Source organism: Phocoena phocoena, chromosome 12 (assembly GCF_963924675.1).
Source record: "Phocoena phocoena chromosome 12, mPhoPho1.1, whole genome shotgun sequence".
NCBI lineage: Eukaryota > Metazoa > Chordata > Mammalia > Artiodactyla > Phocoenidae > Phocoena > Phocoena phocoena.
The window spans coordinates 7,051,002-7,074,424 of record NC_089230.1 but is presented as its reverse complement, the minus strand read 5'-3'; the positions used below and the strand labels follow the sequence as shown (position 1 = coordinate 7,074,424).

The window sequence follows — 23,423 nt, the reverse complement described above, 5'->3', positions numbered from 1 at the left end:
TTTTTTTTTTTCTTTGCTAGATAAAACCATTGCAGGGACTTCCCTGGTGGCACAGTGGTTAAGAATCCACCTGCCAATGCAGGGGACACGGGTTTGAGCCCTGGTCCAGGAAGATCCCACATGCTACAGAGCAACTAAGCCCGTGAGCCACAACTACTGGAGCCCGTGTGCGTAGCACCCATGCTCTTCAACAAGAGAAGCCACCACAATGAGAAGCCCGGGCACCGCAATGAAGAGTAGCCCCCGCTCGCCACAACCAGAGAAAGCCCACACACTGGTGGCTCAGTAGTTAAGAATCCACTTACCAATGCTGGGGACATGGGTTTGATCCCTGGTCTGGGAAGATCCCACATGTTGCAGAGCAACTAAGCGCATGTACCACAACTACTGAGCCTGCACTCTAGAGCCCGCGAGCCACAACTACTGAGCCCACACGCCACAACTACTGAGCCCATGAGCCTAGAGCCCATGCTCTGCCACAAGAGAAGCCACCGCAATGAGAAGCCCGCGCACAGCAATGAAGAGTAGCCCCCGCTCGCCGCAACTAGAGAAAGCCCACGCACAGCAACAAAGACCCAACACAGCCAAAAATAAATAAATAAAGTTACTTTTTTAAAATAATTAGTAATGCAACAATTAACAATTCAGGGTATAAAGCCCTTTTCTCCCCCTTAATTTTGGGTAATATCTTTAGAATAAATTCTCACATGCAGGATTTCTGGGTTCAAGGAACAAACATTTTAAGGCATCTAGTGAATTTTGCCAAATTGATTTCCAAAAAGTTTATAGCTATTTATGTTCTTACCAGCAATTTACAAAAATACACACTCCACCACGTTTGTCGGCAATAAGAATTCTCATCTAAAAGCGACAAAAACCCGATTAACGCTTCATACATTAAAAGTTATGTCTCTGTTTTAATCTGCATTTTGGGGGTTATAAGTGCAGTGGATTTTTTTTAACATTTATTAAACTACTGCTTTCTGTCACGACTTGTCTATTGTATCTACTGCCCGCTTATCTCTTGTATATTGATTTGCACGAGCTCTCCATATATTAAATAGAATAACATCTTAACTATTCCATTTAGAGTGACCAATTTTTCCAGTATTTTTTGCTCATTAAAGCCTTAAATTATTATGGAGTAAAAGCTGTGATTTCTTTCAGAAAGTTTAGGCTTAGAAAGTCCTTCCTGGGCTTCCCTGGTGGCGCAGTGGTTGGGAGTCTGCCTGCCGATGCAGGGGACATGGGTTCGTGCCCCAGTCCGGGAAGATCCCACATGCAGCGGAGAGGCTAGGCCTGTGAGCCATGGCCGCTCAGCCTGCACGTCCGGAGCCTGTGCTCCGCAACGGGAGAGGCCACAACAGTGAGAGGCCCGTGTACTGCAAAAAAAAAAAAAAAAAAAGAAAAAGAAAGGCCTTCCTTCTACCCTTAATTCTTGTCCTGCAGAAAACTGGTCCACATTCACTTATTTCATCTCCTTTTTCCATGATTAATTTTATATATTTTTAACTCTTAGATCTGACATTTATTTTTTGGCTATGGTGCTCCACGAGAATCTAAATGGGTTTATTTCCAAATATTTAACGAGCTGTATCCAAGGCGTTTATGGGAAGTTCTTTCCCTCCTCCATTAATTCATACTATAATCATACATTAAATACCAATAAACAGAGAAGAAATGAACTGTAGAGATCAATACACTAACCACTCATTTAACAGATGAAAAACTGGTACCTACAGAGTCAGCGAGCAGCTCGATCCCTCCGACAGGAGGGACAAAGCTCTGAGGATTCTTTCTTCCCCTTGTCCCTTGTGTTCCCGCCCACCTGACATTTACTCTCTTAGAGGGAGTCAAATATTACTGTGCATTACAGCCTTCCCCAATCACTGGTTAAAGATCTGCAGGAAATCAGGAAGCTGTACCTCAGAACTACATTCGAGCCAACGTAATCTCAGATGGGAATGAGGGAAACCAAGGTGGACACAGAAGCCACTTGCTGGGCCTTATTTTTCCCATTCAAAGACCAGAAGAAGGATTCTCTGATGTTGTACCAATCTACCTATGGGAGGGTTTCTGCAGGAGAAAAAAGAAAAGCAGACAGGAAAAGTACCTCATGTTTTTGAAAGGGATTCCTTACCGATGTGTGATTAGGGAATGGAAGCCACAGCAAGGCAGGGAGTTTTAGGCTGTCTTCGTCAACGGTGCATCTCAAGAACCCAGAACAAGAATCCTGCAGGGGGCTTCACCGGTGGCGCAGTGTTGAGAATCTGCCTGCTAATGCAGGGGACACGGGCTTGAGCCCTGGTCTGGGAAGATCCCACATGCCGCGGAGCAACTAGGCCCGTGAGCCACAACTACTGAACCTGCGCGTCTGGAGCCTGCGCCCCACAACAGGAGAGGCCGCAGTAGTGAAAGGCCCGCGCACCGTGATGAAGAGTGGCCCCCGCTTGCCGCAACTAGAAAAAGCCCTCGCACAGAAACGAAGACCCAACGCAGCCAAAAATAAATGCTTAAATAAAAGATTACTATTAATAAAAAAAACCAACCAAACAAAAAGAATTTCTCAGGAATAGAGAGGACGCCAAAGCCTCACGAGGCCCCTGGACCACTTTCTGCTAAGGGACCAACAGCCTAGAACACAGAGACACTGAGGGGAGGCCTGAGACACAGACACACTGAAGGGAAGCCCAGGACACAGGGAAAATGAAGGGAGGCCCGGGGCACGGGGAAAATGAAGGGAGGCCCGGGGCACGGGGAAAATGGAGGGAGTTGTGAGCAGTAGCCAATGTCTGAGGTCTGGAAACAGGGACGAGAGAATCCTTTCCAAGCCAGACATTTGCTTAATTGGTATTTTTCGTAATAGTATATAAAAGCTACAATGTGAATTCCCAAACTTTGAGGAGTTCCTAACTCCTAATGGATTCTTTGTGTGTTGACTAAACCAGACTTTAATTTTGCCTCTGCTTTTAGGTTATGAGCTCCTCCAGTGTCAGAGAACAAATATATCATAAACGAACTAGAAATAATTATGAACAATTACAAATGAATAAGTAAAAAATAATTATAAGATATTAACAGGAAGCCCCAGCATTTACTTCTTCTAAAAATTTCTCTGAGAAAATAATTAAATTGTAACAGAAAGTCTTGGGAGGGCCAGGAACAATGAGGAAATATATTTGGTGACAAAAAGAGGTTTACAATATACAAAGTCAACAAGAACATGCATCATAGGAGCCAAATCTTAAAGCCAAAAAAAACCAAAAAAACCCCAGTGCATCTCCATGCTTAGGAAGTAGTTGGTCGGTAAGTCAAACTTTTTTTCTAATATCAAAAATATTTAAAATACACAAAACATTTTACCACATTGATATCTAGTCACGTTTACTTCATTTTTTTAGGAAATAAAATATAGATATTGAAGCCACTTCTGCTATTTGAGCTTGAAATTGGTGTTTCCGTCAATGTTTTTGTTCTTTTACTGTATGTGTATTCACAAACAACATATACTTTTTATGTTGTAAAGATGTGTGTAAATAATATTCGAATTCTTCTGGGATTTCCTTTCTACATTCAACACTAAATTTTTGACATTTTATGCATCTAGTTTAGTCGCTTTAATTTTGGAAGAGTATTCTTTTGTACGGCTACACCAAAAATTCATCTATTGCCATACTGATGGACATTTAGAGTATTTCCACTTTTTTTCTCTATTGTAGATAGTGCACTAATGAGCGCTGGAATCGCTGCGTCATTCTGACGTGACATCCTCCAGCTTCACTAGATATTAACAAACTTCTTTTCAAAATTTAACACACTCGGAAGATGTTTGGGTTAGAGCAGTTATCCCCAACGCTTCTGGCACCAGGGACTGGTTTTGTGGAAGACAATTTTTCCATGGATTGTGGGGGGGGATAGTTTCGGGATGATTCAAGCACATTACATTTATTGTAATTTCTATTATTATATTGTATAACAGAAATATTGTATTGTAATATATGATGAAATAATTATACAACTCACTATAATGGTGACAGGAGATGGAGCTCAGGCGGTAATGCGCGCGATGGGGAGCGGCTGTAAATACAGATGAAGCTTCACTTGCCCGCCACTTGCCTCCTGCTGTGTGGCCCGGTTCCTAACAGGTTCCTAACAGGCCACGACCAATACTGGTCCGTGGCCCGGGGGTTGGGGACCCCTGGGTTAGAGAGATAATGGGCAATAATACTTTTCTTCTTTATGCTTCCCTGTATATTCTAATTATTCAACCAAGAGTATTTACCACTCTGGTAATATATTTAAGTTAAAAAAGAAAAGCTCAAATTTTTACACTACATTTTTCAGATTACTTATGTATGTTAACATATATTGCTTGATATCGCTCTCTGATTTATTAGTGTACCCATGTTACAGATAAGCAAATGGAGGCTTAGGGAAGTTCTATGACTTGTTTAGTTTGGTCACTAAACTGGTCCCGTACCTTCTCTGGGTCTCAGTCTCTTCTTTATTATTTCCATCAGCCTACCTCACAAAACTATTGAGGGTGAAAAATAAGACAACTGACTTGAAACACCAAAAAATTTTAAAGTGACTTATAAATATATAATCCACTGGTTATCTTTTTTCACGATTATGTTCTTTACATCTCTGTCCCTGCTCTGTACACAGTGAGAAATAACTAAGTATGGAGGAATATGGGAAAAGGTACAGTCTTACAAAACCTCGGGTACCATTTCAACTCTTCCTTCCCAAGGAAAGAAGTATTCGTTAGCCAATGGTTTACTGCCTGGAGATTTACTCCTTAGTCCTTGATCTAAGCTTCATTCTAACGGTAATTTAATTCTTAGAGATGAGTAAATACAGACTCAAATGACAGAACAAAAAAAAATGGATTCAGTACCTAAAGCAAGTGCTTTCTGGTTTCAGATAATTCTCTTCACACGACTTCCTTCCTGGTTTCTAAGAAAGCAAATCCTGGCAGAGTGGAGAGCTCTGGAAATACAACGCCTGGACTCAGAAAAGCTGGTGCCCGAAAACTGTTAAGGAAAAGCACAAATTTCCTCACACACGCAGCAAACCATTTGTACTGTTCCGAGGGCGGTACAGAGCCAGCTAACCTGCACTGCGCTTCCAGTCCAAGAACACCCTAGGTTGAAAGGGACATCGCCTTGGTTCCCTGATAAAACCCAATAAAATCGCCACTATTTGAGTTGAACCAACAACCCTTCTGACGGTCACTTCTTCATTCCTTTCCTGTGGTATCTCACAGATCAAATTCTCCTGCATTAATTCTATACCAACATTTTGATATAGGTCTGAATACCAAAGGGTATTGGACTTGAAAACCTGAGACATTTATGCAAAGTATTAGGCTTCCTTAGCCTCAGAGAAGACTTGGAGAAAGAAGTGAATGAAAAACACCTAGCTCTAGTTCCTCAGATATTAAACAGGTTTGCCATATGTATGACCCAGAAATTAACACTCTAGGTGTCTACCCAAAAGAAACGAAAACAATAAGCCCTCACAAAACCCTGTACACGAACGTTTACAGCAGCATTATTCATAATAGCTAAAAGATGGAAACAGCCCCAAAGTCTATCAACTGACACATGGATAAACAAAAAACTGACCCACGGATAGCCCCACAGTGGAATATCATCCAGCCACAAAAAAGAATGAATTACCGATACATGCTACAACATGGATGAACTTCAAAAACATTACACTAAGTGAAAGAAACCAGTTAAAGAAGACCACACATTGTATGATTCTGTTTATACAAAATGTCCAAAATAGGCAAATCTAGAGACAAAAAGTAGCCTAGTGACTGTCCAGGGCCAGAGGGCAGGGGGGATGGGAAATGCCCATGGGTAAGGCGTTTCTTTCTGAGGTGATGAAAATGTTCTAAAAGTAGACAGTGGTGGTGATGGTTGCACAACTCTGTATATATTACAATATATTACAAGCCACTGATTGTACACTTAAAATGGGTGAACTTTAGGGCACGTGAATTATATCTCATAGTTGTTTAAAAACAGAAAACAAACTCCTGGCCCTACGGAAGACAAAACCTAAGCATAGTCAGCTCTCAGGCCACATGTGATAGAACCACGTGTCCTGGCACTGTCTGAATGAAGGAGTGAATGAGGCCGAGGGGAGTTCCCGCCTGCAGGAAAAAGGGGCTCTCCCCTGACCCAGGGAACAGAGCAAGATGTTGGGGCCCAGGTCTGCTGATGCAACGTTGGTGCCAGCCTGAGCGCTGTCGGGGTGTAGAGCGGGTCTTCTGACACTGGCATGACTTCTGTGAGGCTGGGCCACAAATAAGGTAGGAGGGGACCTCACCTCTGATCCTGAGTATAGCCTGTGGGAAAGGCTGGAAGGATTTTCACCACCTCTGAGTTTTCCAGGCAGCCTCAAAGAGCAGAGGGAACTCACCCCCAGACACATGCCAACAGGAGCTCCTGCCACAATCTAGGCTTTGGCTTACGGTCCAGAGGAAATCTTCAGTGGATCAAAGGTGTTTTCCCCTTCGTGCAAGGCTGCTCTGAATACCTGAGACTGAATACTCTGCTCCTGGTCAAACCCACTCAAGTTGGAAGTAGACCGTGTTTGCTATAGCGGACTCACCATGATCAAATTCGGATGAAACTTCAAGGCTCAAATATGCGGAAGAAATGCTACTTAGAGCTATAAGGTCCGCTGCCCTTTAATGCCAAGCGGAGCAGATGCTGACAAAGCTTCCCCGGAGCAGAGCTCCATGAGGCAGCTGTGGTGTCTGGGGGCTCACACGGTCCCCCCAGGAGCCAGCACGCCGCCCCTCCCCCCGGCCACCACGGCAGACATTACGGGAAGAGTTCATGAATGAAACCTGGAGAGTTGCCAAGAGTGGGTTAATGAAATCAGTGGGGAGATAAGTAATTGAAGGGAAAGAAATGGATCCATCCGTCCGTCAACATCGAAATCTTCACATTTTCTGGATGGTGGAAGGTGAACGAAGCAACAAGACAGAAATCAAGAATTTACGTCCCTGGGCTCCAATTTTAGCTCCAGAGGACTTCCTCTTTTCCCAAAGTCAGAGTGGTGAATTTGATCAACGTCCTGCATCACATTCAAAACATTCGCTGTGCTTGTGTCACTGAGCCCCTGTGGCCAGGGAGGGGTCGGGGCAGCTGCCCCAGTTTTCCTCTAAACTCTTGCTATGGAAATTAGTGTCCCCAAACGGGATGCTGGGATAGGGATAAAGTGACGAGGAAAAGGGGACTTATTTCTAATCTGTGCTTTGGATCAGGAATAAAAGTAGTAAATTTAAATTCACATGAAAGCTGAAAAGGATCCAAATGTCCACGACCAGTTAAGCAAGTAAATAAGACGTGGTTTATCCGTACAACGTATCCCAGCTCAGCAAAACAATGGAACACACTACCAACCCACGTAACACAGTGACAGGGACTTCCCTGGAGGCACAGGGGTTAAGAATCCGCCTGCCAATGCAGGGGACACAGGTTCGAGCCCTGGTCCGGGAATATCCCACATGCCGCGGAGCAACTAAGCCCGTGCACCACAACTACTGAGCCTGCACTCTAGAGCCCGCGAGCCACAACTACTGAAGCCTGTGCGCCACAGCTACTGAGCCCACATGCTGCAACCACCAAAGCCCATGCGCCTAGAGCCCATGCTCTGCAACAAGAGAAGCCACCGCAATGAGAAGCCCGCGCACCGCAACGAAGAGTAGCCCCCGCTCGCAACTAGAGAAAGCCTGCACGCAGCAACGAAGACCCAATGCAGCCACAAATAAATAAATAAATAGAAAGAAAGGAAAGAAAAAAGAAGCACAGGGACGGACCTCAAAGCACTAAGCCTTGCGGATGGCAGCCACTCCCACCTAAGTGTCTATTTCTCTTAGCCCCCTTCTCAGAGGATGCCTTTCACTCCTTGCACAAATATTTCCTGAGGCACCATCCTGGGGAGTGGAGACACCGAATGGCCTCGGGAGATTTCTATGCTGTGGGACAGAGGATAAGAAAAGCCGAAGGCTAGGAGCTACTCTCCTGGAAGGCACAGCGTGCCTTCAGAATAAAAAGCGAGCTGAGGGTACCTGGTGAGGTCGCGACAGGCTTCGTGCAGGAGGGCACCACACCCAGCTCTTGGGATCTTCTGAACAGAGTTCACTTTCATGCTTCTGAGCCCCTATGTCTTCTGTCCCATCTGCCTGATGCCCTCCTCTCTCCCTCCCCCTCCCTCCCCTTGCTGACTTGCCCAATGTGTGCTCATCCTTCAAAACCTGCCCTAGCTGGACTTCCCTGGCGGTCCAGTGGTTAAGACTTGGCGCTTCCAGTGCAGGGGGTGCGGGTTCGATCCCTGGTCGGGGAGCTAAGATCCCACGTGGCATGCAGTGCGGCCCAAAACCAACCAACCAACAAAGCTGCCCTCGCCTGTACCATCCGGCGGCCTCCTCTGGAGCAGTTAGATGCATCCTTCCCAGCCTTGTCACAGTCCCTTCTATCCTCACTGCTACGTTCACCATTACAGAACTTAACCACGTGCAGTAGTGATTACTTACTGCCTGGGTTAACGGTGCGAAAGGCCCAGCACAGTACCAAGGCCACGTAACATCCGTAAACGAGGCTTCCCTTCCTGTGTATGTCTGCCTTCCCACAAGCCTGAACTCCTTAGGCACTAAAGTGTTTCTCATCTGGTATCCAGAGTCCAGCAGGGACCTGGCCATGACAGGCAGTTCATAAATATTCAGAATATGAACGACTTGAACAGTCAGTCACGTCCAGCACACAGCTGCGGAGAAATGCCCAGCTTGTGGTGTATTAGTAACATGACTACCATGTCAGTGGAACGTAGCTGCTGTCTTGTGCCCAGATCAGGGCATCATCATAAACAAAGCAAACAGGCAGGTGGGAAATTTTACTTTCCCTAAATCCAGCTAATAGTGTCATGTTCCAAGCCGTATTTGATGTGGGAAAACTCAGTAATTTAATTAACTCTACCTCTTTTCTAGAAATACATGTTGGTCAGAGATGATAGAAACTTCCAGACTCTTTCTACCCTAACACTCCACCACATCATTAAAATAAAATCCAAGAATGTCGGGAAAAATAAAACAAAATCAGAGAAGGGGGTTCCCTGCCACTGGTTTTATCCTCTTTATGTCTTTATCTTTAGTTATGAAGGAGGCCTGTAGCTTCCTGCTGCCTTCTTGTAACAGGGGACCTCGAATGCTGAGTATCTGAAGGGCTCCATAGTGTAAAAATAGCAACCTTCACGCCTGAGCAGGGGCTGAGGAACCAGCAGCTGGTTTGCCTTCATCAGCTACTTGACCCTGGGCAAATTACTTAACCTCAGTTTCTTCACTTGTAAACTGGAGACAGTAATAGTTCCTACTTCATGGGGTTGTGGTGAGGATTAGTTGTTTCTAGAGCCCTGCCTGGTACGTGGCAATCTTAAATGTGGCATCACCATCACCATCCTCATCACCATCACCATCGTCACCATCATCGTCACCATCACCATCACCACCGCCTTTGTCATGGCTCTGGCTTTCCTTTTGTCCCATCACTTTCCCGCTAGTCACCCTCCTTCCATCAGTGGTCCCAGTTCTCCCAGCCCCTTGGAAACACCTAGAAAACTTAAAAACAAAAACAAGGAACCAGTGAGTCGACTAGCCGGTCCAAGGCAGGTGATTCTAACGAACAGGCAAGGCTGAGCCCACAGCCGAGACTCTGCCAGTGAGACCTGAATTCAGGGAGTGAGATGCGGCCCCCTTCGCCACAGCAGCCGTTTCCTCCCTTCACAGGATCCGTGGCTGGTCCCCTGACTCTGCATCGAAGACCAAGTGTTCGTGCAGGTCACCAAGGCCTCCACCGGTAGCTCCACATCGGCTCACTCCTCTTGCCTCTGATTAAACCCCCTCCTCCTTCTGTTTTAATGTCAAAGACTCCATTTCGTGCTTAGAAGGCCAGCTCAGAGCACAGCTTCTGAAATGAGGGCCAAGCCAGGACCAGGCTGCAGGCCACCGTGACCCCCACTACAGCAATCTCCTCCCTCACCTGGGTCAGCCAGAGACATGTTCTGAATGAAGGAACTATCTGGAAAGCTAAAGTGTATAACTAAGTCGCCAAAAGGTAAAACTGACAGAACTTTTGTTTCGGTGGCGAGCTTTCCAATGTCACCTGGACTCTCCTGCCTTAGGAAATGAAGTCCGCTGGGGCCAACATGGACAGCTCAGGACCACGGCTCTGCTGTTCAGCAGTGAGTTGCAACCAGTCGTCATCTTTTTAGTTCCCCGTTCCTTCAATTGCTGCTTTTCTACCATTTACCCAGGAAAACGGAGAACCAAGCTTGTTAAGCCAGTCATTTCAGTGTTCTGCGTGCTAAGTAGGTTTCCGGAAAAATCAGATTAAGCCTGATGAAGAACACAGGCTTTTGACGATAATGTTTCTCACTTTATACTTAAGATCTGGGGCTGCGTTCCACATGGCTGGATATGTTACCATCTCTTAAATGGGATATGTTTCAGCAGACTTTTGGTTTAATCTGAATTAGATAAACTCCCTGTGGTCAGAGAGTACCTTTTCTCCACTTTCCCCCCAGAATGCCAATCCCACCACCTGGGTCACACAAATATTCTAACGTGAATTTCCCTGGAATAGATGGTAGTACTTCTAATGCACAGACCCCATAGCACCTGGATAATCTGACAGCACTATTTCCATTTTCAAATGATTACTATGGGGACTTCCCTGGCGGTCCAGTGGTTAAGACTCCACACTTCCAATGCAGGGAGCATGGATTCGATTCCTGGTTGGGGAGCTAAGATCCCACATGCTGAGGGGCGTGGCCAAAAAGTTTAAAAAAAGATTATTATGAAATGTTGGGTCAAGTGACACTTCATATATGCACTTAATAACATGATTTTAAAAAGAGCATGTACACACACACACACATACACACAAAAGAGGCCCACCCTTCTTCCTCATTACCCTCTAATACATTAAAAAAAAAACAGCTTGCTTGTGCCTGGGCAAAGTTCATAGCTCAGATTTTTTTTTCATCCAACGTCTTACTGTAAAGGAAAAAAAAAAAAGTGGTTTATTGGGGTAGTTAGGTATTGGGCTCTCTTTCCATCTCTTACAATGAGCTCTATCCAAGCTTTTCATTTCACGCAGGGTTTGGGTGAGGTTACTCTGGAGAATGTGAGACCCTTCGAGTGAGGGGTACCTTTATGATAGCTTGTTAATATCTGAATTGGCAAAGTTCACCTGCCTGACTGTTTCGTTCAGATTTCAAAAGATAACCCCATGCAGGAAGGTTTTATGAGAACAGGAAGATAACTCACCCCAAAACGATAAGATAACAGATACCAGCCAGCAATAAGAGTTGATTCCTTGTCCAAGAGATAGTCAAGGTATTGGGAGAGGAAGAGAGATCAGAAAGAAAAGAACAAGGGCTGGGCTCATCTAGAGAAGCTATTACTCCATTATCAAGGGAGGGAGGGCACAAAAGGTGGGTGATCAGAGACAGAAAGGGATCCAAGCAACCTTCCATCAGTTAGTTAGACCTTCAGGAGCAGATAGACACAGAGAAGAAAACAGTCAAGGTGGGTAAACTCTCAGGGATTACTCAGGCCCGGCCCCATCCCATCCCATCCCATCCCATCCCATCCCATTCCATCCCATCCCATCCCCAAGACTCACCACTGGAGAGAGTAGGAAGGAGGGGAAGGGAAAGGACTGTTCCTTCCCACAGCCAGCTACAAATTATCCAGCTCAGTCTTTTCTTCTCAAAAATGTCCACAGAAATATTGCCTTTTGCAGAGGAGACTAACTGTGAAGGGTCTGGAGCTATGGCCTAAAGCCATCCAAACAACCCAGCCTGAAAAGTCTTCTGTATTGTCTTAAAAGTTCGTGTAAATTTTGCGTTATGTCATGGCATGTCCATGTTTGTTTTCTTTTTAAAAATTCTTTTCCCTTGGATCTTCTGGCAAAATTGATGCTTGAGTGAGCTGGGCCCAGTTTACCCTGCGACTGGCACATGGCCCCAGATGGCCCCAGGATGAGGTGGTTGAAGAATTTGCATCCACCCTGGACCCTTCCTTAATGGGATCAGGAAACAAGGACCCAGGATGTGCCAGGCCACTTCCCAGTGCCAGGGGACAGAACAGACTAAGACAATCCCCGGTTTCAAGGAGCCCAAGGTCCCACAGAGAGTAAGCAGGTGGCCACAGCTGGGGCCGAACCCAGGCTCTGTGGCACAGCCCTGCTCCCCCTTATGCCACGCTACTCCCTGTGGACCTAAAGGCTGCCAGTCTACTAGGCCCAGCAGAGAGCAGCTAGAGAAGGGGGCCTGGTAGTCTCCGGACTCTCATTAATGAAACGCTCCTGTGGCCTTTGACAAGGGCAGGACACCTTGACCGCCAGGAGAATCCTCTCCCTGCCCAGAGAAGCAGGCAAGGTTATGTCATGTGCTCATTAGCTAATTGCAGCTCAGGGCCCGCCCAGCACCCACAGGACACAGCGAGCTCCCAGCCTTGCAAAGCACAGACAGTATGTCTTCTCTGGGGAGTCAGGCCAGAGGGAAGCTTTTTAAACCAGACTGTCTTAAAGACAAATCACAGTTCAGCCGTTTCAGAAGACAGAAGCAGTGGGAGAAAGGAGGAATTGCCAATCTGGCTAAAATTGGAACCCACATAAATAATTAAAATAACCAGGCACATCTAAAATATCTCTGTGGTCCTCTCTCTCTGCTCCCCTTAAATGTTAACTCTATTATTCCTCTAGGAATGGAGGTCAAATGAGGATTTTACAGACACCATGAAACTTTATTTATTGCTTGGTCTTAAGTAACTTCTTAAACTTCCGCATGATTTGGGAGCTTAAGATGAATTTCTGCACATTTTGAAGCTATGGAAATCCCTTCCCCCTAAAAGAAGATCCAGGGAAATTGTGGGAAAGAATACATCATACAAGCAAATAAGATGCCTTTATAATTCTTTATAGGTCAAAAGTCACAGTCTTTGCTCCACTAACAGGTATTGCTAGCTCTGTGGCTCAGGAAAGCTAGCTAACCACTCTGTGTCTCAGTTTCAAGTCAGACTAGAGAAAAGAATTCACAACCCACAAGGCTGGATAAGGACAAAATGGGATGGGACGGCAGAGCACACAGCACAGTAGTAAATGCTGAAGAAAGGGGGTTGATATTATTAAAGTGCATAAATGACTACCTTACAAAGCATACTAGAGGTGACCCTTTGGGAAGAGTATTACAGGAAAGGTTTCTTTCTGTATTTACTATCCCAGAGCATCAAAGAGGCCCTCTGCACAACCCATCACAAAATCCTGGGGCTCCATCTCCCGGAGTTCTCAGCCCGGCTCTTTCTGCATCATCCTTCCAGGCCTGGCCTCCACCTTGGTCTCCTGCACCGAGGCACCAGCCTGACGGGGCTCTCCCTGCCTACGGTGACAGCCAGATCAGTTCACAGGGTCCGGGGGACGGGGTGTCCCCCACCTCGCTGTCCCTGCTGTCCAGGCCCCTTCACCACCTGGCACACTCTCATCTCTGATCACTTCCTGATTCACATTCTGGCCCTCTGTAAACAGAGCACCCCAGCGTTAGCACCCGGCTTCTAGGAAGCATTTCTGAAGCCCCAGACTGGATGGGGGATCAGAGGCTCCCCTTTCTATGCTCCCACAGCGCTCTGCACTCTCCCGCCAGTGTGTTAAAATGACCCACTTAGGTTTCTGTCCTGTCCTCCAGGCAGTGACCCTGTCTGGCTCATCCGTGTACCCTCAGTGCCCAGCCAATAATAGGCTGGACACAAGGATTCAGAAACGCTGTAAGATTCTGGAATTGTGTGGGGTGTGGGAATAACAGACTCATTCCACTCACTCCCATCTTTCAGGTCCTGGAAGGGAGAAGGGCAGACAAAAGGAAGGGACAGCGCAGAGACTAGACCCCTCGTGAGCCCCAGGCATGGGGCTGGGGAGCGGCCTTACCTGAAGCAGGGCGGTCCAGGACGAACAGGGAAGGTGGCCTCCAACCCAGTGGGAAGCGCTGGAGACCAGAGACCAGAGACCAGGAGGGAGAGGCTGAAAACACCCACCACAGCTGGAGGTCTGTGCTCAGAGACAAGTGATTACTAGTGAGACTTCGGCATGTAAAACGTGGTTCCCGGTGTAGACCCAGGAAATGGGGTGAATCAGCAAATCCCAGCAAAGGTGAGGTCAGTTATGCCAAGCAGCTCGCAATCTTTCTATAGGTATGTTAATCCACCCCACCCAGAGTTTAGGCCACCCTGCCGGCCAAGCCCAAGGGCAGGATCTCCCTAAACAGAGTTCTGAGTCCTGTCCGCCCACCCAGCCCCGCCCAGCCCCGCCCAGCCCCCGCCCAGCCCCGCCCAGCCCCACCCAGCCCCGCCCAGCTCCCTCCCTGCAGCCTCGGGTTACAAGGTGACTGCTGCAGGTTTGCCAGAGAAAGGGCACTAAAATTCGAATACATTCCAGTTACAGGTCTGCCTTTCACTTATTTTATTATTATTTTCCAATTCCTGTCTATTTATTAATTTCAGTGAATGAATTGCACCTTTGGTTTGGACTCATGTCTGTAAACCTGGGGAGTACAGGTTAATCCCGAGGGATGCGTTTGCTTGGATGGGGGAGCCGACCACGTGAGCTCAGACGTGGCAATTCCCTAAAGCAGTGGTTCTCAAGTGCAGGTGACTTCGCCCTTCCAGGGGACATTTGACAGAGTCTGGGGCATTTTTGGCTGTCACAGTTGGGACGGCGGTGGCATCTAGACGACGGAGGCCAGGAACGCACAGGACGGCTCCACAACAAAGACTTATCTGGCCCAAAATGTCAACAGTGCTGAGATTAAGAACTTGCCCTACGGGGGGCGGGGGAGGGGGGTGATGAATTGGGCCGTTGGGATTGACGTGTATACACTGATGTGTATAAAACTGATGACTAATAAGAACCTGCTGTATAAAAAAATAAATTAAATTAAATTAAAAAAAAAAAAGAACTTGCCCTAAAAGCAATGTCAACCTTGGAGGACCTGGCTGGAAGGAAGCAGATCAGGCACATCTGACCCTGGATCTCTTGTGCCCACTTTTTGTCTAGGCTACAGCACCCATTCAGTGCCAGGCGTGCTGCTCTGTGCTAGAAACTTTCATGAGAAGCCCCCAGTGCGGTCACGAGGCTAGAACTGTAAAGGATTGTCTATAATGCAATAGCATCTGGAAAGAGTGACTTTTAGGAAGAATGAACGGAATTGAGGAAGAATATCAAGCCAGCAGGGGCCAGAGATTCGGGAGATAGAGGCCCAGAGGGCGACACACATTTGGGAAGGAAGCTACTCCCCACGTCTCCTTTCAACCTACCCTTCCCCACAGCAAAGGAGAGGGGAAAGGGGAGGTTTTAGATGATGGCATTGATTGTGTGTTGACGGCTGCAGCATCCTGGGAAGAAGTGCCAGGTATGGACAGACTCTTTAAAATTTCATCAGCCTGGGTTAACCTCTGCCCCAAGAGAGGTGACAGCTCAGGAGGGAGCTGACAGAGATGGGAAGAAGACCAAACTTCACTCAATTCATTTCTCCCATTCTCATTTCAAAGTCTGTCTAAGATAAGCACTGGTGGTATCTTTTCAGATGACGCTCTGCCTTTAAACTTGCTGACTGATCTGCTGACAACCAACAACAGACGAGAAACGCTATAACTCCATCTACCCATGGCCTGGGAAACCACTGAGATCCGCCACAGCAGATATCCTCAAGAGCAACTTCTTGGCAAAGTTCAATCCTTCGTTATAAGTTGGTTTTGCGAACGGTTCGTATTTAATTTGATGTATGAACTGCACTGTCACTCAGATGTTTCAATCACAGGACCTGTTCCCTTCCCCCACCGTAACACCTTTCTGGCTAAACCACAACAAAATAACAAAGCCCCCTGAAAACTACTGAGTAGTTTGTTTAGAAGTACGGCTATTAGTCCCCCCACCCACCTCTCCAAGTTCTAAAATACTACTCTCTCTTCCAAAATTTCTGAAGCTCCTAAAATGTAGGGTGGAAGGCATGCAAGGGAAGGTCCATACGGTAGAGAGCTGTTCACAACTGCAGAAATACTGTGTGTCTATGTCCCAGGCACTGGGCTGGCCCGGGCATAGATGCATAAATACGATACCATGGAAATAGGGGGTCAGCAGTGGGGTACCATGGTCTTGGGTCCAGTCTCAGCTCTGTTACTTATTACGGTATTAGGGGAGTAACTTACTCGCTCTCAACTTTACTTTCTCTATCTAAAATGCAAATTGATAACAGTTTAACTTGCTCATTTGTTATGAGGATAAAAGGAATGAATAAATGTGAGGTCTGTGTAAAAGACTTGCCCATAGGGTGCCCTCAGCACAGGTGGGCTGCTATCATTATCATATATATCCTACAGGTTGGCCAGTCACCTCAGCATCCCTGATGGCTTCTACAGGTTACCTGTCATCCCCCAGGCTGAGGAATAATCTCCTGCAGGAATTTCAGTGTCCGGTTTCAAACTACCATGAGGTACACAAGGTGCCTCTTCTCTTGTAGGATCCTACATAGAAATGACCATGAAATAGCCATCGTGTGTGACCCAAGGTCAGAGGGGAGAGATTGGAACAACTTCCTGCTGAAGGGAGAAGCTGATCTCACCCACAATCAAAATAACAAAGAAGAGGGGGAATTTGCTAAACGTTTTTTCTTTGAAGGTCAGGCGGGCACTGGAGGGGGGGCATTCCAGATGAACTCGATTAGGTTGCCCATATCATTTCTGGCTGAAGGTAGAAATCACGTGCGGTCAGACAATCCTGCCGAGAGGAGCTGCGTGACAGCAGGAAATACAAACAGGAAGTGTTGCAACAAGGTTTTAACATTATTTATTTGGGGTATTTAGATTTAAAGTGTTGAAACCCACTTGCTTTTGTCGAACAAGACATAGACTTGCAACATCTTATGGGAAATCTAATGGCAAGAGGATTATCTAGCAAACCAATGGGCATATAATTTGGATGCAGTTGGGAGTCTGTCTTTTTAAAATGTTTTATTTTGCGTCCATCTGGAGGGACCTATAGTCCCACGGAGTCTACAGGGAACTCACTCTGAGGGAACTTTGAGAGATGATCTCACTCAGTTTGTATTTTTCAGAAAGAGAATTTACAAGTCTTCTGCCCTCTGTGCCTCTGTGACCCCAGGGTCAAATCCTCACTTCTTCCATATCGTTAACCAACAAACGTTTACTGACATCAAACATAAGCCAATCAATGAAGGAAGAGACAAGAAAGTTATGAGATGAACAGTCAACTGCTAAGCATTCTCTCCCTCTCTGCCCAGAACATCTATGTGTGAAATTGTTCCGTGAAAGAAGCAGCTGGCGCCATTAGCCAACAGACGCTGCAATCAAAAACAATTACCCCTGTATATTACACAACGGAATACTACTCAGCCATTCAAAAGAGTGAAATATTGCCATTTGCAGCAAAACAGACGGACCTAGAGATTATCATACTAAGTGAAGTAAGTCAGGCAGAGAAAGACATGCATTATATGACATCACTTTTTTGTGGAATCTAAAAAACTAATAAAAATTAACTTATTTACAAAACAGATTCACAGACATAGAAAACAAATTTATGGTTACCAAAAGGGAAAGGGGAGGGGGAGGAAAAAATTTTAAACATGGGATTAATAGATACACACAACTATATATAAAACAGATAAACAAGGACTTCCTGCATAGTACATGGAACTAACTATAATCAATACCTTGTATAACCTATAATGGAAAAGAATCTGAAGGTGTACACCTGAAACGAACACGATATTGTAAATCAACTATAGTTTAATTAAAAAAAAAGAACAATCCGCCCTGGTTTAAGGGGCTGTTTCTACATCTGTCTCTCTGCTAGTTCCTGAGCTTTTTTAGGGAAGAAATAGTTTCCCATTTATTGCTAGATCCATAATATATAGTGCCCGACACATGGTACTGATATCAGTTGTTGAGTGAATGAGTAAATGGTTGGGTCGATGGATGATTGATATATATATGAATGAATGAATGAATGAATGGTGACTGAAAGGTAGGACTAAAGGTGAAAGGAAGAAGTAAAGCAAACCAGACTGGAGGAACAAACACAAGTAGAAAATCTTTGTGGAACAAGTCTTGAAAAATAAAGAAAGACAGGTTAGATAGATTGTTCCATGATAACGTTCACCAAAAATTGCTCTTGTTTTAAGATATTTCCTCTTATTCAGTCATTAGAAGAGAATGGAGATCACCCAGTCACAGTATCTCCCTTAAAAACCCTTCGGATATTTGAAAACTAGCTATTTACACCGTAGGCGGTTTTGTTCACAGTGTGTCCACAGCACTCGGCACACAATAAATGCACAAGAAATACTGTTAAAAGAACAAGTTCATGATTTAAGCTTCCTCTTTCCCAGAACCTTAGCAGTGATTCTCCCCGGTCCACACGTGAAGCCAAATTTCCGAGTTCCAAAACTTTCCAAATGGATTCTGTCCTGGGACAAAGATTATTGCCTTAGAGTTGCCCAGGTTCTGGGTGATGTGAGATCGTTTTTAAGCCCGGCGTGATTACATATTATCATTTAGGCGTCAAAAACCTTTCAGAACTGTGAACACAGTGTCTTCCCATACCCATTAGACCTCCTTTTCAGAATACAGCAGATTGCACAAAGTATAGTAAGTTTGCCAAATGTTCATCTGAGCATCCCACAATTTAAAGCAACAGCAATGGTCGGTATTATTAGAATGATGTTGTGGGTGCATGTGGAGTTCCCGCATTCAAATTTCTGACTTGTTTAAAGTCTGATTTAAGTCTGATTGCAGTTCTTAGAGCTTCAACTCAAGAATAACTGAATTACGAAGGATTCTGCCTCCTACTTACATGGTCTTTCTTTTCTACCAGTCTCGTTCTGGGTTAAACAAAATTCTGTCCCCGAATCCCTACTAGTTCTTTCCACCAGCACAGACCGCTCCTGGGCTATTTCCATGCTAAAGATGGACTTCTCCCTGCTTTGGACAAGAACCTTGAACCAGGACCCATCTCTCACCATCCGTCCCTGTTACCTGAGACACCTCTGCCTCTTCGCCTTGAATCATCTGTCCCCTTCCCTTCAAATCTTCAATGTCACCATCCTCTACTTCTTCCCAGACTCACGGCATCTCACTTCTCATATCCCTCTTGCCCTGCCTCCTTCTCTCCAGCTCTGTGCCCATCTACACACTTTTGTCACCCCTATTTGGAGGATTTTAAACTTGAGAGCACAGCCCACCACTTCTGTTTTCTTCACAAACTTGACAGCACACGGTTCAGAGCCATGAAATCCCAACACGCTGCTGACTGACTCCAGCTTCACCAGTTATTTCCTCAGCATCACCTCCATCCAGCCTCTTTCACTGGACCCAGAATTTGCTTTGCATCTATAGCTCCACTGACCCTCTCCGGGCCAAGACTGTTAATTATGGGGTTTTTTTGTTTTTTGTGTGTGTGGTACGCGGGCCTCTCACTGCTGTGGCCTCTCCCGTTGCAGAGCACAGGTTCCGGACGCGCAGGCTCAGCGGCCGCGGCTCACGGGCCCAGCCGCTCCGCGGCATGTGGGATCTTCCCGGACCGGGGCACGAACCCGTGTCCCCTGCATCGGCAGGCCAACTCCCAACCACCGCGCCACCAGGGAAGCCCCTGTTAATTATGTTTTTAACTTCTACTCGGGGTCTGATCATAGGACAGTGATTTCCCTTTTTTTTTTTGGCTGAAATTCCAAACAATTCTTGCTACTTTTCCTTTGAACTCCATCTTACAAGGATTTTTGCTGTGAAACTCCTATGTTTGGAAACTCAAGAGTACGTGCACCACACACTTGACTTACACACTTTCCATCTGCTCCGCAGGGTCATGTAGTAAAGTCTACATCCTTGAGGACCATCTCAGGCCGGAAAAACAGTAACTTAGTCTGACTAGTTTCCACACTTTGCAAACATCGCAAACCTATAAACCTACAACTGTTCATATGTACTAACATGTGCTTTTCAAAACAATAGTCATTTTTTAATGACACTTTTCTGTGTTTTATGACTTTTTAACTAGTTCTCTTGTCTTTACTTAGTTCCCGTTAGTTTCGTGCCACGCTATTTAGCCCCTTTTTTAGATAACTTTTGTATCTGAAATACTTAAGACCTCTTGCACTATAAAAAGTTTTATAAGTCATAGACAACCGCATGTTGAGATAAGGATCTTGGCAAGCAGAACCTCATTAAACCACCCCTTCTTCCTGCTTCCCTGAGGAGGGGTTACTCTGAGCTTTCTAAGTGATGCTTTTGGCTTCATAGTGGAAAGGCATTGTGAAGGCTAAGCCAGCTTCACAAATCTTTATCCAAAACTACAGATAATGTTAAGAATCAAGGGTGAGATTACTATCGATCCGTCTTATAAAGCCTAATTTGGTAATTCAGGATGCCCATTAGAAGAATGGTGTCTGTTATCAAACATCTCCTCAGATGCACTGAATAAAAGCATCAATTTGACTCCTACCTGTTAATAAGCCCATTTGGACTATGTCTGTTCAACAGCTGTGTCACTTGATTTTAATTATATTTAACTTTGCTTAATACTATGTAGATGATACTTTTTTCTCTCATGTTTTATATTTTTCCTGAAAATCAACTCTTTTTCTCTCCATAGAGGATACTTAGAAGATTCAGTAGTTTCCCTGCCCAACTACACACACACACACACCACATATCACACACATCAGATACACATACACACCACAGACACACACTTTCTTCCTTATGATATCTTTTTTTTTTCCCAACTGAGGATTCTTGACTAACAATCACAGCTGGGTTAATCTCTTCCCAGTTTTAAAAAAGAGAAGGTCTATGGACCATGAGCTTAAGGAGAGTGGACAGCTGATCCACATTAGGACGACGCCCGAAAAACTGAGAATCCTGCTGGTGGTTTAACATTTGTTACTCATTTACACTTGTTGAACTTGGATTGTGTGCTGAGTAAGTTCAGACTAGAGCAAAGACCCCTCTTTTAAACATTCACACTTTTAGGCAGACCTGGGCAGACAATAACGTCAGTGTGAATTCTCAAACACCCTCTACAACTTTTTCCAAGGATCTCACCTCCTCTAAAGAAGTGCTCTTCCCCGCCCCCCGCCACTTAGTCTGATCACAGGATTAATATCACGTCTTGAGAACAGTTTAGGTTTTCAAAAAAGACCAGAAACTGAAGACTTACATAAACATCAGATCATTCCTTTTTCTAATTCCCAGATATGATGAGGAAATTCATAGGCTGAAAATTCAGTCAATAAAGAGGTAATTACAAATGCCCGTTTCCTTGACAACTCCCCTCCCCCAGCCCTCCGGTGATAGGGAAAAACCAAAACGGGGGTGAGGAGGGGTAGCCGCGAAGCCAGGTTGCCTCCGAGCAGCCTGGGCGAGAACCAGCGCGGAAAGCAGCCGACGCGCAGCAAACACAAATAAAGCAGTGGATATAGGGGCTGCACTTGGGTGTAGTATTTTTGTGGTTGCCATAGAAACGGCAGAGACGGAAGAACATGTTGCATGACACAAAAGAGACCGATCGGTAACAGGAACCTTCTCCCCGGCTTCGTCTATTGCAGAGAAAATTATTTCACCCGAGGCGGGCGGGGGGCTGGGCAGGGGAAAATGAACCCCAGCACGGCAGCTCGAAATCACAGCGCGAACGGCCACGCTCCCCCAGCTGAGCACAAAGAAACGGTCCTTGTGCGGCAGCAAAGCCCCCGCTGCCTTCCAGGGCTGCCCCTCCACGTTCCCACTGTCTCCTCACTTCCTTCTCCGCCTTCCTCTCCTCCTCTTTCTTACCTACCCCTTCCAGAGGTTTTAATGAAATCCAGCCCAGGAGAGAATAAGGGTGATAGAGAGAGGGGTGCAAACATCCACCACGCCCAGAGGTGAAGTCGCCTGGAAATAGCACGAACGGCACATACCTCCTTTCTGGCAGCCCTGGACACATGGACTTAGAAATCAGAAACTGAAAGGGAGCAGGCTGGGGTGCAGAAATTGCCACTAGTTTATAGGAGCTGTAAGTCAGCCAACACTGGAAAGAAAAAGCGAGACTCCACCCATGGGGTGGACTCTTCGGAAAAAAAAAAAAAGTGGTCCTCAGCTGACGTCTCTCCCCACCCCATGTCACTTCCTTTTAAAGCTACAATTTAGCAGTTATGGGGAGGGAGATACGAGCTGGTGTAACATGAGTCCCTCCCCCTCCCCTTCCAATTAGTGTAAGGAAGTGCTTCAGCTGGCTTCACGTCTGAAATCTCTGGCCGGAGAACCTGCCAGAATCGGAAACAAAGCCCGCTAGGTGGCCTTTCTTTTTCGGCCGCGCCTCCCGAATCCTGTTGCATCCCTATGCCGACATGGCTCCTCCAACCTCAGCTCGGACGGATCCAGCCCCGTCTGTGCTGAGACCTGGAAATTGCCCTAAACTGGCTCATATTTTGTTTGGTAAAATACCCGCACTCTGCAATCCCCCCTCACCTCTCACTGGTACGCGGTGCGAGAAGGAGATTGCATTCCACTCGGAAGAGCCCCAAAGCACCTTCGACAAAATACTACTGAAAATTCCAGCGATCTGAGATGATAAGAACTGGGAAACAGAGGCTTGGAGGTCGATGGATTTTTCTCCCCGCAAAGCAGCTACCGGGTGGATTCCCCGTGCGCGCGCGCGCGCGCGCACGCAAGCACATGCACGTGGCATTCACGCGCAGTGTTAGAGAGGGTCTGGGCAGATCTTTATAATAAAATAGAGTCCTCATAATTTTAAAAGAGGGCGGGCTGTTGAACCTCCAGAAATGCCAGGTCTCCAACATTTCTAAAAAACACTTTCAACCTCCGAACAGTTAAGATGTATGCCCTTCAAATGTTCTTTATTAGAGCCATTGCCACAAATAATATTTGAGTATTAACATATGACTCCTGTGCTCACCGCCGTTCTTTAGATGTTTACAATCCACAGGGGAAAAAAATTAATGTTCACAAATAACTAGACCATATTGCAGAATTACTAAGAGCTACAAAAGTGCTAAAAACAGCGTGCCATGAGAAAATAGAAGGATGGAAAGAGCTCTACTGGGTTATGATGAGCGAAAAAAAGGCATTCAGAATTCAGCAAACATGGTTTGGACTGGGTCCTATAGGGTGTGCGGCGTTTTGATAGTCTGTGATGGAGAGAGGGAAAAGCATGAATGGGGTTGAAGGACATCTAAAGCATAAAAAAGGACCAGAACAGAAAACCCATTTGTGGCAATGGTTTATTTTAATATTCATGGGAAAATAAATTTGACCATGTAAACATGTTTATAAATGATGT

General features: G+C 45.8%; 1 protein-coding gene across 2 annotated transcripts in view; it reads right to left on the bottom strand.

The window, feature by feature from the left end:
- Positions 1-22,144, bottom strand: part of AGPAT4 (1-acylglycerol-3-phosphate O-acyltransferase 4) — a 108,608-nt gene extending 86,464 nt beyond the window's left edge. Inside the window, exon 1 of one of the 2 annotated variants that reach the window (XM_065888487.1) lies at positions 21,921-22,144. In XM_065888487.1, the coding sequence (XP_065744559.1) occupies positions 21,921-21,990 (70 nt within the window). In that variant the 5' untranslated portion in view covers positions 21,991-22,144. The remainder of the gene's footprint in view (positions 1-21,920) is intronic. The other variant, XM_065888488.1, reaches the window with a different exon arrangement.
- Between the last annotated feature and the right edge of the window lie 1,279 nt (positions 22,145-23,423).